This window comes from Saimiri boliviensis, chromosome 8, assembly GCF_048565385.1.
Source record: "Saimiri boliviensis isolate mSaiBol1 chromosome 8, mSaiBol1.pri, whole genome shotgun sequence".
Taxonomy (NCBI): domain Eukaryota; kingdom Metazoa; phylum Chordata; class Mammalia; order Primates; family Cebidae; genus Saimiri; species Saimiri boliviensis.
In genome coordinates this window covers 31,632,436-31,650,895 of record NC_133456.1, presented here as the reverse complement: position 1 = coordinate 31,650,895, position 18,460 = coordinate 31,632,436, and the positions used below count along the sequence as shown (strand labels likewise).

The 18,460-nt window shown below is 34.8% G+C and overlaps 1 protein-coding gene across 3 annotated transcripts in view; it reads right to left on the bottom strand.

The window, feature by feature from the left end:
• GSK3B (glycogen synthase kinase 3 beta) overlaps window positions 1–18,460 on the bottom strand; it is a 234,256-nt gene that overhangs the window by 69,181 nt on the left and 146,615 nt on the right. For all 3 annotated transcript variants that reach the window (XM_003935408.4, XM_003935407.4, XM_074404309.1), the window contains exon 7: window positions 17,726–17,823. In XM_003935408.4, the coding sequence (XP_003935457.1) occupies window positions 17,726–17,823 (98 nt within the window). The remainder of the gene's footprint in view (window positions 1–17,725; window positions 17,824–18,460) is intronic.

Sequence of the window (18,460 nt, the reverse complement as noted above, 5' to 3'; positions counted from 1 at the left end):
TACAAAAGAAGACATACAGGAGGCCAACAAACATATGAAAAAATGCTCATCATCACTGGTCATCAGAGAAATGCAAATCAAAACCACATTGAGATACCATCTCACACCAGTTAGAATGGCGATCATTAAAAAATCTGGAAACAACAGATGCTGGAGAGGATGTGGAGAAATAGGAACACTTTTACACTGTTGGTGGGAATGTAAATTAATTCAACCATTGTGGAAGACAGTGTGGCGATTCCTCAAGGACCTAAAAATAGAAATCCCATTTGACCCAGCAATCCCATTACTGGGTATATATCCAAAGGATTATAAATCATTCTACCACAAGGACACGTGCACATGAATGTTCATTGCAGCACTGTTTACAATAGCAAAGACCTGGAACCAACCCAAATGCCCAACGATGATAGACTGGATAGGAAAAATGTGGTACATATACACCATGGAATATTACGCAGCCATCAAAAACGATGAGTTCACGTCCTTTGTAGGGACATGGATGAACCTGGAAACCATCATTCTCAGCAAACTGACACAAGAGCAGAAAATCAAACACCGTATATTCTCGCTCATAGGCGGGTGTTGAACAATGAGAACACATGGACACAGGGAGGGGAGCACTACACACTGGGGTCCGTTGGGGGGAAATGCGGGAGGGGCAGGGGGGTGGGGAGGTGGGAAGAGATAGCATGGGGAGAAATGACAGATACAGGTGAGGGGACGGAAGGCAGCAAACCACACTGCCATGTGTGTACCTATGCAACAATCTTGCATGTTCATCACATGTACCCCAAAACCTAAAATGCAATTAAAAAAAAAAAAAAACAGAAAAAAAAAACACCTAACTATATAGTGTCTGTAAGAAATGCACTTTAAATGAAAAAATACATAGATAAAAAGTGAAAGAATGCAAAAAGTTATACCATGCAAATACTGTAAGAAAGAGTACCTATATTAATATGAGAAAATGAAGAATTCAGGATAAGAAAATTAAAAAAAAAATAAAGAGGGGCCTTTCCCAATGATAAAGTCATTTTAAGACTAAATTTAAAATTATTGAGAATACCACGTGCTGATGAGAATGTGGAGCACTGGAGTTCTCATGTGTTGGTGGGAGTGTAAAACAGCAAAACTACTTTTGAAAATAGTTTGGTAACCATACACTTACCATACGATCAGCAATGTCAGTCCTACTTTTTTATTCAAGAGAAATATAAACATACGTCTGCAAAAACACTTGTAAACAAACATTCATAGAAGCTTTACTCATAATAACCAAAACCCAAAAACAAGTCCAATGTCCATTCACAGGTGAATGGATTAACAAATTGTGGTATCACTCATAAAATAGAACACAACTTAGCATAAAAAGGAATAAACAGGTGATACAAGCAACAATACTGATGACTTTCAAAAAATGTGTTATTGAGCAAAAAAACCCAGATACAAAAGATACTATTTCATTTACGAAATTCTAGAACAGGCATCTGTAGTGACCAAAAATAGATCAATGATCATCTGAGACAGAAGATGGGAAACTGACCACAAAGGACAATGAACAGGGTGACCAACCAGCATAGTTTGCCTGGGACCATTTGGTAAACCCCTCAGTCTGGGCAAACTGAGACATTTGGTCATTACAGGCTATAAAAGAAATAGTTTTAGGGTGATAGACATGTTCTACATCTTGTCCAGGGTTGTGGTTATATGGGTATGTTTGTTGAAATTTACTAAACTGTCATTTAAAATGGCTACATTTTATTACAAATAAATTATATTTCTATTAACCTGATTTAAAAAGTTTTAAAAGGGGGACCATTTGTGTTGCCTTTACTATATTAAAAGCAAACAGATGTTTAACCTTCTTAAATTGCTATTTATAAGGCTAGTATTAAAAGTATCAGAATCTGTCAAACCCCAAAATCAGAACTATTTTGTATACAATATGCATTTTTTTAAAGAAAGCAAACATGAGACATAATCAGGAGGCATTTAAAAAAACTTTTCAGCTTCCGAAGTTATTCACATTTCAAAATGTTGATTTAGAGCCTATCCTCAAGAAGCTCTAGGGCCCGAAAACTTGTAAATAAATCAACAACAATCAGGACAGAATAGTATAGCAAAGTAAGTATAGGTAATGTGTCAGGTGAAAATGCTACACTGTAGTGGAAAGAGGAAGAGATTCAGGAAAGGTTCTGGAAGGTGAGTCAAGAGCTGATTTTACTTAAGGATTTTACTTAAGTAGGCAAATTAGTAAAAAGTACATTCCATGCACACTAGGTGTGTAGGTGAAAAAGATCATGCTAATAGAGAATAAGAACTGGATTATAGATGGATGACACCATTAAAGGCTAAAAGGTTAGCAAGTGACAGATATAAAGAACAAAGATTCTGAATGCATGACTATCTGTAACTAACACCACAAACACAAGACATTTTAACAACTATCCTATTTCAACCTCTGAGTATATCTTTAGGGTTTGTGTGTGTGTGTTTTTTTTTTTTTTAGATGGAATTTCGCTCTTGTTACCCAGGCTGGAGTGCAATGGTGTGATCTCGGCTCACGGCAACCTCCGCCTCCTGGGTTCAGGCAATTCTCCTGCCTTAGCCTCCTGACTAGCTGGGATTACAGGCACGCGCCCCCATGCCCAGCTAATTTTTTGTATTTTTAGTAGAGACGGGGTTTCACCATGTTGACTAGGATGGTCTCAATCTCTTGACCTCGTGATCCACCTGCCTCGGCCTCCCAAAGTGCTGGGATGACAGGCTTGAGCCACCGCGCCTGGCCCATCTTTAGGTTTTATATTAAGTTTTTATTAGGTTCAGAGTATATTTCTACCTGACTTACTCCAGCTGAATTCTACATTTGGAACTTTTGAAATAGAGTAACTGAACAATAATTTTATAGATAAAAAGATGTTTGACAAATTCTCATTTCATACACTAAACAATTCTTAGAGTTCCCTTGAATTTTAAGAGATTGATTTTTTCCCCCAAAACTTTTAGACTAAAGACATACATTCTGAGTAATTAATACTTATTCCTGGATTTCCTGGAAAGTGAGTCAAATTCTTTGACTTAAAGTTAAACCACATGGAAATGTTTCATACAAGAGGTGGGAATTTTAAAAATTATCACACCAATGAGAAGATTAACATATTCTTAGTCATCTATTACTAGAACTCATGACGATTCCATTTGTTGCAAAAAGCACCAGGATCAGCCTGCCCCACCCCTTTGAGGATGCTGTTCATCCCCTTACCATTAAATCAATAACTTAATCTGTTCCTGGTCCCACTTAGTTAAAAATTTATCCAAACACTGAGAAATATCAACACAGAAATTATGAGTTGATAATTACTGTCTTCAAAGAAATAATATGGCCCAAGAAGCACCTCACAAAAAGCACTTGACAAATGCTCTGAAATGCCAGTTATTTCTTCCATAACCCTGTTTATTTTAGAATTCAACACCAGAGGTCGCCAAACTTCGGTAATAGAGGTGCGTGTGTAGCCTTTAAGAATGAAGTAAAAGCCTATTAGAAATGTTACTGCTCTGCTTAAAATCCTGCAATTGCTTCAAACTGCTTACAAGCTAATGTGATCTATCAGGTCACTGTCAACAGCTCCAGTCTTCTCTTTCCTGGGAAACTCATATTCTAACAACCCCACAATTCAGAACCTTTAGTGAAAACTATAAAGAAACACACGAGACCTAGTTTTAGTAAATATTTATCCATTCCTTTCCTCTCCCTATATGGTAAATACTTTTTCATGTTTCAAGATTCAGGTCAATGATTACCTCACCTATGAAGCCTTTCCAGACAGCAATACTCTAAATGAAATGCTTCTGCCTTTGTACTCTGCTCAGACATCTGGAATAATACTGAGTTTGCCCTACTGCCCCCAGTTGTTCCTCTCCTGCCATCAGTCAGTCTCTGAAGCCCCTGAAGGCAAGAATCCTCTATGTTCTAGCCCAGCACCTAGTAAAAACCATTCACTAAATTAACACATGTAGTTAACATGGTATGTATCTTGAAAGAATTTCTGGCTAGGCATATATATATAATGAATTCAATAAAGGCTTTAAAAACAAAATTATATAACACAATAACATAATCGTATAAATGGTTGAATACCTAAACATTTCGTTTCTGCATAAAAGAACTGCATATGGAATTTGGAGTGTCCAATTGTGTTAGGTTGGCTGCTATATCCTAAATAGGACAGATTTCTCCAATTAGAAAACATGTATTCTATTTCAAAATATCAGTCTAATGACAATGGAATCACTACTATACCATTTTCACTTCCAGAGGACTGATATAAAATGTCATCTCCTCTGGCATTGTCCTACAATTTACAGATTTTACTATTTATTTATTTACTGAGACAGAGGCTTGTTCTGTCAGCCAGGCTGATGTGTAGTGATGTGATCTTGGTTCATTGCAACCTCCACCTCCCAGGTTCCAGTGATTCTTGTGCCTCAGTCTCCTGAGTAGCTGGGATTACAAGCATGCACCATCACACTCGGCTAATTTTTATATTTTTAATAAAGACGAGGCTTCATCATGTTGGACAGGCTAGTCTTAAACTCCTGGTATCAAGCGATCCACCCACCTCAGCCTCCCAAAGTGCTGGGACTACTGGCATGAGCCACCATACCCAGCAGGGTTTTACTTTTTAAATCTACTAGCTATAGGTAACTAAAATAATAAACACAATAATGCGAATTTTTTTCCAATTCATACCTCTCCCCTATATGATTACAAGCTGATATAAGCAACCATTTTCTTGCAGTGCAATATTTCTCTCTTAGGGTTTCCTTCCTATTTCCAAAAGCTATAGCAGCAATACAAGTCTTAAAACCCCATTAAGAATTTCCGTGATTTTCATCACTTTTCAGAGCAACAAGCTATCACATTATTTGAGTATAAGTAAACAATTTGGGTAAAGTATTTATTTAGACTAAAGAGAGTGAACATAGGAGGGTCTCCTTGCGCACCTATACTCTATTTCATTCACTCTGTCTTGCCTGTCATTTAACTCAAGTTGATCTGCTCCTCCTCCCTTTTGAGGGGTAATGGGAGTGGAAGGTACAGCTGTGAGAAATCTTCTAGAGTCCTTTGAAAAACTATAGTCAGTTTATTACCTTCCTTAAAATGCAGTAGAAGTAACAGATATTCTTCTACAGATACATAGGCTCACTTCTGCCTTAAAAAAAAAGCTTTACTTCATATATCATAAATCCCATCCCTTATACAATTGAGTGATTCTATTTACAGAGGTGTGCAATCATCATTGCTAACAAATTTTAGAACATGTTCATTACCTCATAATGAAAGCCTGTATCCATAAGCCATCATTCCCATTCCACCCAGTGCCCCACAACAACTAATCTTTTAGTCTACACAATCTGTCTATTCTGGACATTTAATATAAATGAAACAGAATTATATAATATGTGGTCTTTTGTGTGTGACATTTTCTTATCTATTCATCAGTTGCTAGACTTAATTGTTCCCTTTTCTAGCTATAAATAACATTGCTATGAATTTTGCATACACGCTTTGTATGGATGTAAGTTTTCAATTATCTAGGGTATATACCTACAAACTGAATTGCTGGGTCATATGATAACTCAATGTTTAATATTCTGAGGAAGTGTCAAACTTGTTGAAAGTTTGCATTCTTTTACAATCACACCAGCAATACATGAAGGTTCCATTTTCCTTATATCCTCACCAACGTTAGTTACTGTCTTTTTATTTTAATCATTACGGTAAGTGTGATAACAGAATTCATTATTGTATTGACTTGCATTTCCTTAATGAATAATAATGTTGAGTATCTTTTTGCATGCTTACTGGCCACCTGTGTATCTTCTTTAGAGAAATGTCTATGCAGATCCTTTGTCCATTTTTCAAGCGGGCTTTCCTTTTACTGTTGAGTTGTAAGAATTCCTTATATGCTCTAGATAAAAATCTCTTACCAGAAATAATCTAAAAATTTTCTCCAATTCTGTCTTTTAACTTTCTTGATGCTGTCCTCTAAAGCACAAATTTTTTAATTTGACAAAGTCCGATTTACCTATATTTTCTTTTGTAATGTGTGCTTTTTGTGTTACATGTATGAAAATACTGACTAATTGAAGTTCACAAAGATTTATAACTGTTTCCTTCTAAGAGTTTTATAGTTTTGGCTCTAACATTTAGGTCTTTGATTCATTCTGAATTCATCTGTTTTTAATTAATTGATGAATTATAATTGTATATAGTTTTGAGGTAAACAGTGATATTATGTGTATATAATATGGAATAACAGAATCAGATGAATTAAATTACATTAAATACTTATCATCTGTTTCTCCTGTTTAACTGTAATTTTGTATCCTTTGACCAACATTTCCTATCCTCTCCACCTTCTGGTAAACACTATTCTTCTTTCTGCTTCTGGAATTCAATTGTTTTAGAATCCACGTATTAATAAGATCATGCAGTATTGGTCTTTCCATGCCTGACTTATTTCACTTAGCATAATGTCCTCCAGGTTCACCCATGTTATTAAAAATGACAGAATTTCCTACTTTCTTAAGGCTAAGTAGTGTTCCACTGTAGTGGAGAGTGTGTGTGTGTACACACACACACACACACACACACACATATATATATGAAACAGACACACACACATACACACACACGCACATACACACAGTTTTTTCTTCCATTCATCCACTGATAGGTACTTCCACTGTTTCCATATCTTGGCCTTTGTAAATGGTACTTGGAGTACAGATACCTCTTTGATATACTGTCTTCAAGTCTTTAGTGTGTGTGTGTGTGTGTGTGTGTGTGTGTGTATATATATATATATATATATATATATATATATATATATATACACACACACACAAAAAGTGGAACTGCTGGATCATACTGTAATTTTATTTTCAGTTTTTTGAGGAACCTCCATATAGTTTTCCATAATGGCTATACTAATTTACATTCCCAACAACAGTGTACGAGGATTCCCTTTTCTCCACAAGCTATGTAATTTTGTATATGGTGTGAGGTGGGGGTCCAACTTCATTTCTTTTGCATATGGATATCCAGTTGTCCAAGCACAATTTATTGAAAAGACTATTCTTTCCTCATTGAATTGTCCTGGAATCCTTGTCAAAAATCAATTGACAATAAAAGGTTTATTTCTAGACTCAGTTCTACTTAACTGATCTATATGGCTACACTCATGCCAGTAATACACTGTCTTGATTACTGTAGTTATGCCATAAGTTATGAATATAAGTGTGGATGGGCATGGTGAATCATGCCTGTAATTCCAGCACTTTGGGAGGCCAAGGTGAGTGGATCACTTGCTGAGCCCAGCAATTTGAGATCAGCCTGGTCAACACGGTGAAAACCTATCTGTAACAAAGAAAATAAAAATTTGCCAGGCATGGGGGTGTGTGCCTGTAGTCCCAGCTACTCAGGAGGCTAAGGTGAGAGGACAGCTTGAGCCAAGAAGGTAGAGGCTACAGTGAGCCATGACCATACCACTGCACTCCAGCCTGGGTAACAGCCTGTCTTAAAAAACAGAACAAAACAAAACAAAACTGAGTTCTCCAACTTTATTCTTCTTTTTCAATACTGTTTTAGTCTTCATTTATTTTTTACTAAATAAAAATTTATACTTGAAAACAAGTCATTTCCCTCCCCACCAAAAAGTTTTGAATATGTAAACTATTGAACATAAAGTGAAAAATTCATTCTTGGTTGATACATATTCACAGGAGTCAAAAGACCTTTATTCTAGGTGAATTTCAGCTAAACTGGTATTCTCGAGGAAGGAATATAAGATAGAAAGGGAGTATCAATCTCTTGGATTAAAAAAAAACCACACTTTTCCCAAACTTAAAAATACCCTACTTCTTTAATACATGTAAAAATCTGTATACACATCACCCAGTTTTACTTTCCCTTGAGAATCACTAACACTATAGTTCTTTGCAGCACCACAAAGCAAGATTTCCTTCATATTTTCTTTATATCTTATACATCAAATAAACAGCATTGTTTTATAAATATGAAATAGCCTTCAATATACTTTTTACTTTTAAAAACTAGAAATGGCCCTTTCTACAAGGTTGCTAGTTCCTTATACTTTTCCTTCTAGTCAACTATTAAGAATCATTGCTGTTAAACATTTTAACTTTTTATTGTAAAAAAAGGAAGCAAGAATTCCTTAGTAAAACATAGGTCCTGAACTCAGGGTCTAGCATAAACATGTTGTCAACCTGACAGATTTCTGTCCCTGTTCTACCTTTTACCTTCCCCTTCATATACTTTATAGACTCCAAAGAAAATGTTATAAATTGAGGCCCTGAACTTAGATGAGTACAAAAAAGCAAAAGGCAACCCTGCACAAGAATCTGCAGTTGATAACTACAGGGTATTATATCCCAGGAAAAGTAATCATATGGATGGTCTTTTGAGTCACGTCCAAAAATACAATTATAAATAAATCAGGTTTGAAGTGATAATGTCATGAAACTTCATTTTGTCTGGTAAAAAGTTTCTTGGTATAAATACAACATCACTGGCAAATTGGTAAACAACTTTACACTGCATATTCTGGGAAAAGTAATGATTTCAAATGGATGTCATTATCTGCAAGTCAAAAGTTAAAACTGAGTTACATTGCCAGGAAGTGACTTTTCCATACCTGAGCACACATTCTTTTAGGTATACAGGGATTTAACCAAGTATGAGGAGTATTGTAGACTCAATAACATTTCATATCATTAGTTAAAATTAATGTTTCTTTTGGTCTATGGAAAACATTATACTAATGTAAAAATGCAGTTGAGTAGTTATTACATTAGAATAATTATTTTAATGCCTCCTTTACTCTATTTTCAAAATATTGGCATCATATCATATGTGTAATACCTACTTTCTAAAGGTGGTTATTATTAACTGTAGTCATATTTCCTTGTACTATAATAGTGTATAAGATATTTACCCTGGTGTTCTTGGGTGAGCTATGGAAAGGCCAAGAATCACCTAAAGTTGCATACAAATTGTTGGGTATTTATTCATTCTTCTTGGGGGAAGTGTACACTGCTATTAATGGATTTTCAAAGTAGTCTTTGATTCAAAAACTATTAAGAGCTGCTGCTCTCATCAGTAATAAATTTTTTTAAAAAATTGTGATAATACGAGAACAACAAACACCTTGTTATGTATTACATACTATGTGTATTACAAGTAAAAAACCTGTACTAGAATGTGTAATAGGATGTACATACATGTCCTGGGAGTGAAAAAATTATATCAGTTTAATAAACAGTCTCTGCAATCCATTAACACCACAAAAGCTTGATAGCACAAAAAATATCAAAAGGTAGTATTATATGATATTAAACTCCAAATGCAGGTTAGCAAAGATGTATGATGTATCCATCAAAAACTTACAGGAAAAAAAAAAAGCTATTTTATACCTATTACATTCTGATTTGTTATCTTTGACCTTTGTCTAAAAGACTGTCTGGGCTAGGTCTGGTGGTTCACACCTGTAATCCCACCACTTTGGGAGGCCAAGGTGGGTGGATCAACTGAGGTCAGGTATTTGAGACCAGCCTGGCCAACATAGTGAAACTCTTTCTCTACTAAAATTATGAAAATTAGGCAGGCATGGTGGCACATGCCTATAGTCCCAGCTACTTGGGTGGCTGAGGCAGGAGAATCACTTGAGGCAGAGATTGTAGTGAGCCAAGATAGCACCACTGAACTCCAGCCTGGGCCACAAAGGAAGACTCTATGTCCTCCTACCCCGCCTAAAAAGATTGACAATAAAAATGTTAAGCCAGGAAACAAGAGCATATGTAATGAGCACTGAACAAACTATAGTACAGGTATAAGAAAATTAAAATCTAAAATATTTGTTAAATGAAGATGGTGAAAATAAGGTTGAACTATATAGAAGCTCCTGGTTACCAAGGGGTCATATCATGGTAAACCCATACACAGTAAAGATGAAAATATCCTAAGCTGAAAATGCAAACAATATGTCCAATCTACTGAACATCATAGCTCAGCCTAGACTACCCTTAAATGTGCTCAGAACAATTACCTTAGCCTACAGTTGGACAAAATAATAAAACACAAAGACTGTTTCATGATAACATATCAAATATCTCATGTAACCTATTAAATACTGTCTTGAAAAACAGAATGGTTGTACAGGTACTCAAAATACAGTTTCCACTGAATCTGTGCTGCTTTCGCAGTATTGGAAAGTCAAAAAATCATTAAGCCATCCTAAGTCAGGGACCGTCTATAACTGAAAGCAAAGCAAAGGAATCTTGGGAACAATGTGTAAATGAAAGCAAAGCAAAAGAGCTGACTATCATAATGGTTGAAACAAAATTAAACCTAAACATACCTCAAACTGATTTCATATATTCATTACAGTGAGACTCAGGGGTTGCATCATTAATCTGCTGGTCAACATAAATTTTTACACTATACATATATTAAGTAATAAATATGACTCAATGGGTTCCGTGTTTCAAGTTGACATTAAGGATCATATCATTTTCCCCAAAGGTAAAAAATTCCATGAATAAAGGCTACAAACTGAACTACAGATGAATCGGATAGTTTTTCCACCACCCTACTCCTCCTGCATATGGTAATAGTTTCCACTTAACTGTGAAGGATATGTTCCAAGATCCCCCAATGGATGCTTGAAAATATAAATAGTACCAAACTATATACTATGTTTTTCCTATATATACACACCTATGATAAAGTTTAATTTATAAACTAGGCACAGTAAGAGATTAGAAACAACAATAGAACAAGTAAAACTATATACTGCAATTAAAGTTCTGTGAACGTAGTCTCTCTCTCTCTCTCAAAATATATTCTTGTACTACACTTACCCTTCTTGTGATGACGTGAGATGATAAAATGCCTACATGTTAAGATGAAGTAAGGTGAATTACATAGGCCTTGTGACATCATAGCCTTAGTCTACTAATGACCTTCTCACCAAGCACCAGAAGGAGGATCATCTGCTTGGAATGACCCTGAACCAGTGAGCCATAATAATGTCCATGGCTGGATGTCAAGAGCAAATGATGTCGATGACTGTTAGGTAGGTAGTGTATACAGCATGGATATACTGGACAAAGGGAGGATTCATGTCCCAGGAGGAATGAAGCAATATAGCATGAGATTTCATCATACTACTCAGAACAGCATGCAATTTGAAACTTATAAATTGTTTATTACTAAAATTTTTCACTTAATGTTTTTGAATTGTAGTTGCTTCTGGGTAACTAAAAGAGTAGAAAGTGATACTGTGGATACTGGGAATGTCCTGTAGTAACAGTAGTAGCAGTAACATAGTAACAGTAATAGTAGTAGTAGTAATGCTTACTTCTTAGGGTTAATATAAGAATTAAGTGTGGTAACAAATGTAAAGTGCTTAACCCAGTGCCTGGCACACAAAGTAAGGTCTCACTGAGTGGCAGCTTTTATGATGAGCAGTCATTTCCTAACACTGGAAAACGTAGAATTCTGAGAAGCCAAGGATCCACTGATCTTTTTGTCTAAATTATACCATAAGCAAGCATCAGTCAAATTAGAAGCCTAGAAAAACAATTATTTAGGCAAACATTTGTAACAAAAATGTGACTCTCAACTTCTATAGAACTGTTTTTGTTTACTAACAAATAAAAACTAAAAATTGAAAGCAACTGCTTTTTCCTAAGTCCTACAATTGTAAAAAGATATGACTGCTTAAAAAAATCAGCATCACAGAATAGTAAAAAGCCAAAAAATAAAAGTTCTCTCCTTTTCACCTTCCCTTAATTCTATTCTCCACTGTAGAATTTGTAGGTCCTTCTAAATCTTTTTCTAGGAACAGGCATCATAATAAATGAAGCCTACCTACTTGGCTCCCATAGCATAATCATAAGATTATTTGAATCTGTGTTGTTACATAAAGTTTGAAATTTCAAATATTTTCAAATTTCTAATATAAAGCTTCCGTTAGAGTTTACTAGCTTTTTCCTCTTTAAGAGCTATCTACACAGATATCTAAATTGGTTAACTATTGTTAAGAGAAGACTAAACAGTAAAGTTGTATTACAAAAGAAATTAAGGAACTTTAACTGCCTTATAAAATAATTTTATTATTGCAAATAATTTATGTATCAATATGTTTAATGTTATGCTTTTCTAAAGAGATATGCCCAAATTCAAAAGGCCAGTTACTAAAACTATAAATGCTAATACTGAAATTCTATTATGAAGAGGTAGAGCATTGACTAATTGTCCTAAAACTCTTTTATTCAAAAGCAATGGTCAAATTATTACTACAGCATTAAGTAAATGTTTATGATATAAATGAAACTATCTTCGTAGGAATTTCAATATTTAAAAAATTCTACAAATGGTTGGTTTCTTTTAAAATTGTTAGTTTTGAGATAGTTCAATCCAGAAATTAAACTCTGAAGTTCATCTTCCCTTACTTGATATTTATGTTTTAAAGTTTGGAGAGTGGAGGGAAGAAATTATTATTAAAACTTACAGCATGCCCAGATCCAAAACTTCCTAGATCACTTATATGGAATTTTGGGGGGACGCCTGCCATTTATGTAATAAAGTTAATAACCAAACTTTGGAAAGCCAATGTATCATGTAAACTTTTTGAAAGAGAATGCTATATCACTTTACCTTAATGTTATTATATTCATAATCAATTATATAATTCGAAATACAATCATGCAATGCAATCTATGTAGTCATTAAAAATATACTTAGTTGTTCAGTTTTTAAAAGTCAACAAAACTGTTAAATGGTATTTTTATTTAAACAAAAATAAAATACAGTATATGAAAATATTTATAGAAGTATTTTTCATGATGTGCTAGAACGGTGTTTTCTATTTGTTTGTGCTTCCTCATTCTTTGCACTAAGCATATAAAATCTAAGAATACGCAGTTATAAAAAAAGTAACTGTCATTAAAAATTATTACCTTCACCAGAATTATGCAAGCCTTCACAGGACTTTCTTCTACAAAGCTCCACTGCTATGGTCAGCCGCAGAGGTGCCAAAGGACAATGTTCTATTAGTGAACATTAGTTTGGCAAAATTCCTGGTACAAGTTTTCCAAAAATGTTTTATTTTTTACCATGTATCTGGAACTGTATCAGATATTTCTTGAGGTTATTATGTTAACGAAGAATTTAAGGGAAAAAAAAAAGCACATCATCTGAGAAGTCCCTAATAGGATTTGTCTTTTTACAAGTGCTGTGAAAATCCAAGCATTTTTGATATGTAGAGGTCAAATTACACAATGAAATGCTGACCTGACAATTTTATGCATGAAATTAACTTCAGAAAATTAAATACTTGTTTTTCCTGATTAGAAATGATTTTCCATGACTTTCAAATCTGTTCCTACACTTTTAACTTATTCTAAAGATAATGTATTTAAATTTTATTCTAAATATTTTACAAAAACCTATCGGAGAACAGTGAGGAAGATTAAAAATGTTAGCCAGAATGAGATAAAGTTTGATTAATTAAACTGTTTTACTTACGCTGTAAACTATTGGCATGGACATCTGAGTCAATAAAATGTTAACAAACATACACAACAACCACATTAACTTTTCCTATTTATTCCAAGCTAATTTCAAATTCATGAATTAACAACTAACAAGTTAACTCAATATGAACCTTAATTGAAAATTATTTTGGTGCCATCAGATATTAAAACATAAGAACAAAAAAAGTGCCTGCCCAAAAAGCGTATAAAATAATGAGGAAAGTCTACCACATAAAAACTTCATAAAGTTTACTATATGATTATCCACTTTCATTTTTTTGCTTAAATTCAGAGAAAAGTTACCTATTTTTCCAGGGTTAGCTATTCCAAGATACTCCAGAGAATACTTACGAGGCTTTCAAGGGAGAAAATGAAAAGAAAGCAGAAAAGAATAGTTTAACATGAGTTCCCTAGTAATTATAAGCACTAAAGGTGCATGACTATTACCTTAAAAAACATGAGAACTGAACTGGGCATCTATGAGCCCACCTTTATGAAAACTTCAAATGTATTCATAAAGCCATGTTTATCAGTGCATGAAAATATTTGTTTAAATTACAAAATGTCTTAAAAACATTTAACTTTGAAAATAAACACATTCTTTTCCAACTTAGATCAGGAAAACTGGAACAGCTACATCAGCATTTCTTAAGAATTTTTATTTCAGTGAGACCTCATATATATTTAACATTTGAGGAACAAATATGTTAGCAATAATAAGAGGGATGGAAGGAGGAAGGCAGGCAGGAAAGAGAAGAAAAAAGATTTTATATTGATTGATTGAATGATTGAGACAGAGACTCGCTCTGTCGCCCAGGCTAGAGTGCAGTGGTGCAATCTTGGCTCACTGCAACACCTGCCTCCCAGGTTCAAACAATTGTCCTGCCTCAGCCACTGGAATAGCTAGGACTACAGGCATGTGCCACCACGTCTGGCTAGTTTTTGTATTTTTAGTAGAGACAGGGTTTCACCATGCTGGTCAGGCTGGTCTCAAATCTCCTGACCTCAAGTGATCTGTCCACCTCGGCCTCCCAAAGTGCTGGGATTTCGGGCATTAGCCACCATGCCCGGCTGTGACATTTATTTATTATTTTATTGATGGACTGATTGACACAGTCTCGCTCTGTCACACAGGTAGAGTACAGGGGTGCAATCTTGGCTCACTGCAACATTTGTCTCCCAGGCTAAAGCAATCCTCCCACTTCAGCCTCCCAAGTAGCTGGGGCTACAGGCATGTGCCACTATGCTTGGCTAATTTTTGTATTTTTTGTAGAGACTGGGTTTCACCATGTTCCCCAGGCTAGTCTCAAACTCCTGGACTCAAGCAATCTGCTCACCTCGGCCTCCCAAAGTCCTGGGATTATAGGCGTGAACTACTGCCCCTGGCCAGGCCAATAAGATTTGGGGCTACATTAAACACAGACACAACACTCCTATGAAGTTTATTAACCTTCATGCAGTAAGATTTAGAACTATACTAAACATACACACACTTGCACAAAATACAAACCCTATGAGTCTCCATGCAATGTGTAACTTCCAGTCAATAAATGGATAGTAAACTACTACCGTTAACTCCATCTATCCTGGGCAGCCATTCTTACGGACATAAAAGAGACCTAGAAACCAGATATCCCCAAATGCCCTGGATGCTTGGAAATACTTTTAATTCTCTTACCTTATATATTATTATCAAAACACCTTATAAGCAGTGATCTTGGAACTAGTAAGGTGATAAGCATATTTCTTAATGTAAAATGATAGCACAGCACATAAATAATGAGTGTTTTGTTTCAGAGTTGGCCTGCTACTACATACTGATCATGGGCCATTTTACAAAAAATAAGCACTTAATAAAAACCAAGTCTGAAATTATCAGTAATAAACTGAGAGTTTCTACCAAAATCTATTAAGTAGGCAGCATAAAGAACATTAGCAGAAAAATGGATTACAAGGACTAACAAAAAGTGGTACAAACAAGCTCTAGACTTAAAGGTTTATAAGATATTATGGCAGGCACGAGATAGGGAATTATCACAGATGTTCACCTAGCTTTCTTAGAAATTCTATTTGTATTATGAATGAATTAATTAAAAATAATGACAAATGACCACAAAATTCTAAAATATAATCAGTAGAGAAATGATACAATTCTAACGAGCTAAATACATATGACAAATAGAATAGCAAATATGCCCGGAGAATTGTAGCATGGTGATGGCAAGCTCAAGTACACCAAATAAAAGTTTAGGGACAGGAGAAATGCTGAATCATTATGTAAGAGCAGGGATCAGGAACTATAGCCCACTGACTGTGTAAGGTCCATAAGCTAAGAATTAACAGATTTGCAATCTACTTGATGATTAGAAAGTACTAACTTTGAACCTCAATTAAAAGAAAGGTTATATCCCACCAAAAGAACTCAATTCTTCTGATTAGTAGAGCTGTATTTACAAACAAAAAACGAAAAAAGAAAACCTTCAATTATTATACCTCTAACTTCATCAATAAAAAATTTGTAAAAATGTGTTTTCTCTTTTGTTACTGAAGTACCTATATGATATCCTCGATTTTGCTTTTTGGCTCATAAAGCCTAAAATATTTTATCTAGTCCTTTACAGAAAAAGTTGGCCAAGCACTGTATTAAAGCATTAATTTACATGACAGGGTAGGTGTTTAAAAAACAAAGAAAGCAAACTATTCAAATTTAGATCTGAGTGTAGCATAGAAATAAAAAAGAAAATAGTTCTGTTAACAAGGGTTAGAGGTTAAATCTGAAACTCAAAGATGGTTACCAAAAAGAAGATGCAAAATTATATGGATAGTAAGGATGATCGCTGATCACACACTGGTCTTTTCAACTATACTTGCACATACTGACATCTAGCAAAACCACCTCTGATTTTAAAAATCCCTATTTTTATAGAATGAAGTAAAAGGATGTGAAAACAATTTGATCACAGTCCTATATTCAACTGGTAGAAGTTACTGAGGAGTTAGGGCTCAGTATAAGGAAAACTAAATTCAAGTTGTCCAATATAGAATGAGCTGCATCCCTAAGTAGTCATCTGACGCTGGAAGTGTTCAAGAAAATACTAGGAAACCATTTGTTAGAAACGTAACTAAAAGGTTCTTTCACTGGATGTTAGATAGGACAATAAGACCTCTAAGGAGATTTTTCAATTTAACAATTCTATGAAAAATTTGGGCTATCACGAACAAAGCCCCAAAGACAGTAGGTGGTGTTGCTTTGTCCAAACTGAAACCTTAGAATAAGCCAATCTAGTGAATAAATATAGATACTAGGCTTTTTTTTTTTAAAAAGAGTCTTCTTTTAAGATCTCAAATATTTAAAACTTAAAAAAAAATACATTTAAAATTTCAATTAAAATCTCAGCTCTACTATTCTTAAAAGAAAACACAGACTCCAAGATAATATTTAAATGTTTGTTGTTAATAAAGGTGTAGGTATGCCAAGCTGGATGAAAGCAGACGCTATGTCTGTGTAAAACCAGACACAGCGTCTGCTTTTATTCAGCTTTAAATAAAATTTAAAATAAAATTGTATTAAATCCATGTTGACCCAATAAATAAAATTATATTAAATCCCTAAGTCAAAATTTTGTTTCTATCAATGATCTAGCCAGACATGTAGGCAATCATTCATTTTGTAAGTACTGAATAAATATAAATAGTGACCAAATACAAGTATGTCCTATGTGCTCCACAACGTATTAGGAGCAGAGAATATACAGTGAGCAAAAGCAGATACAGCTTCTGCTTTTATTCAGCTTACATACATTTTAATGAGCTTATAGTCCAATTTTGCTTTTAAGTACTTTAAATAAGAGATATATACTTCTCTTGTATTAGATATACATAATAGCTTTTCTGGGACCATACAAGAGAAGAATAATTCAAATAAAAACCAAAAGGTTGGGGGGTATTCTTATACCCACTTTATAGCTGAACTTGCTACGTGACCTTTGGTCACTTCCTCCATTTTTTAAGTTTCTCATCTGTGTATATGTGTGATATGTATTATTAAAGCAGCACCAAAATTTCTTCTGGTTCAAAAATTCTGATTCAACCTTCTCACCTTGATTATTTCCACCAACTGATCCACACCACTATCCCCCGGAAATATTGGTTGTCCTAGTAACAGCTCAGCCAACACGCAGCCAGCAGACCATACATCTAAAGAGGAAAGAAAACAAAACCTTATTAATACTTCATAGATTGAGTTGAAAAATGTTTGTATACATATTCTAATTTTACTTTGATCATAGAATAAATATCACAAGGAAAAGATTATCAATCCAAAACAGAGAAAACAAGTCATAAAACTTCTCCAATGTTCTTTTAAGTAAATGTTAAACTTACCAAAGAGGAAAGAAGGTCAGTAAGAATATTCTAATAAAGGTAAAGTCTATTATCATCAAATTTCAGGTATTCAAGTCTTCAAATAACAAGACAGAGGATTACAGTACCAAAGCTATGGCAGGACTATCTATTTATCATACTCAAAAATAAGTCAAAGTGACACAATCTTTTTTTTTTTTTTTTTTGAGACGGAGTTTCACTCTTGTTACCCAGGCTGGAGTGCAATGGCGCCATCTCGGCTCACCGCAACCTCCGCCTCCTGGGTTCGGGCAATTCTCCTGCCTCAGCCTCCTGAGTAGCTGGGATTACAGGCACGTGCCGCTATGTCCAGCTAATTTTTTGTATTTTTAGTAGAGATGGGGTTTCACCATGTTGACCAGGATGGTCTCGATCTCTCGACCTCGTGATCCACCCGCTCTGGCCTCTCAAAGTGCTGGGATTACAGGCTTGA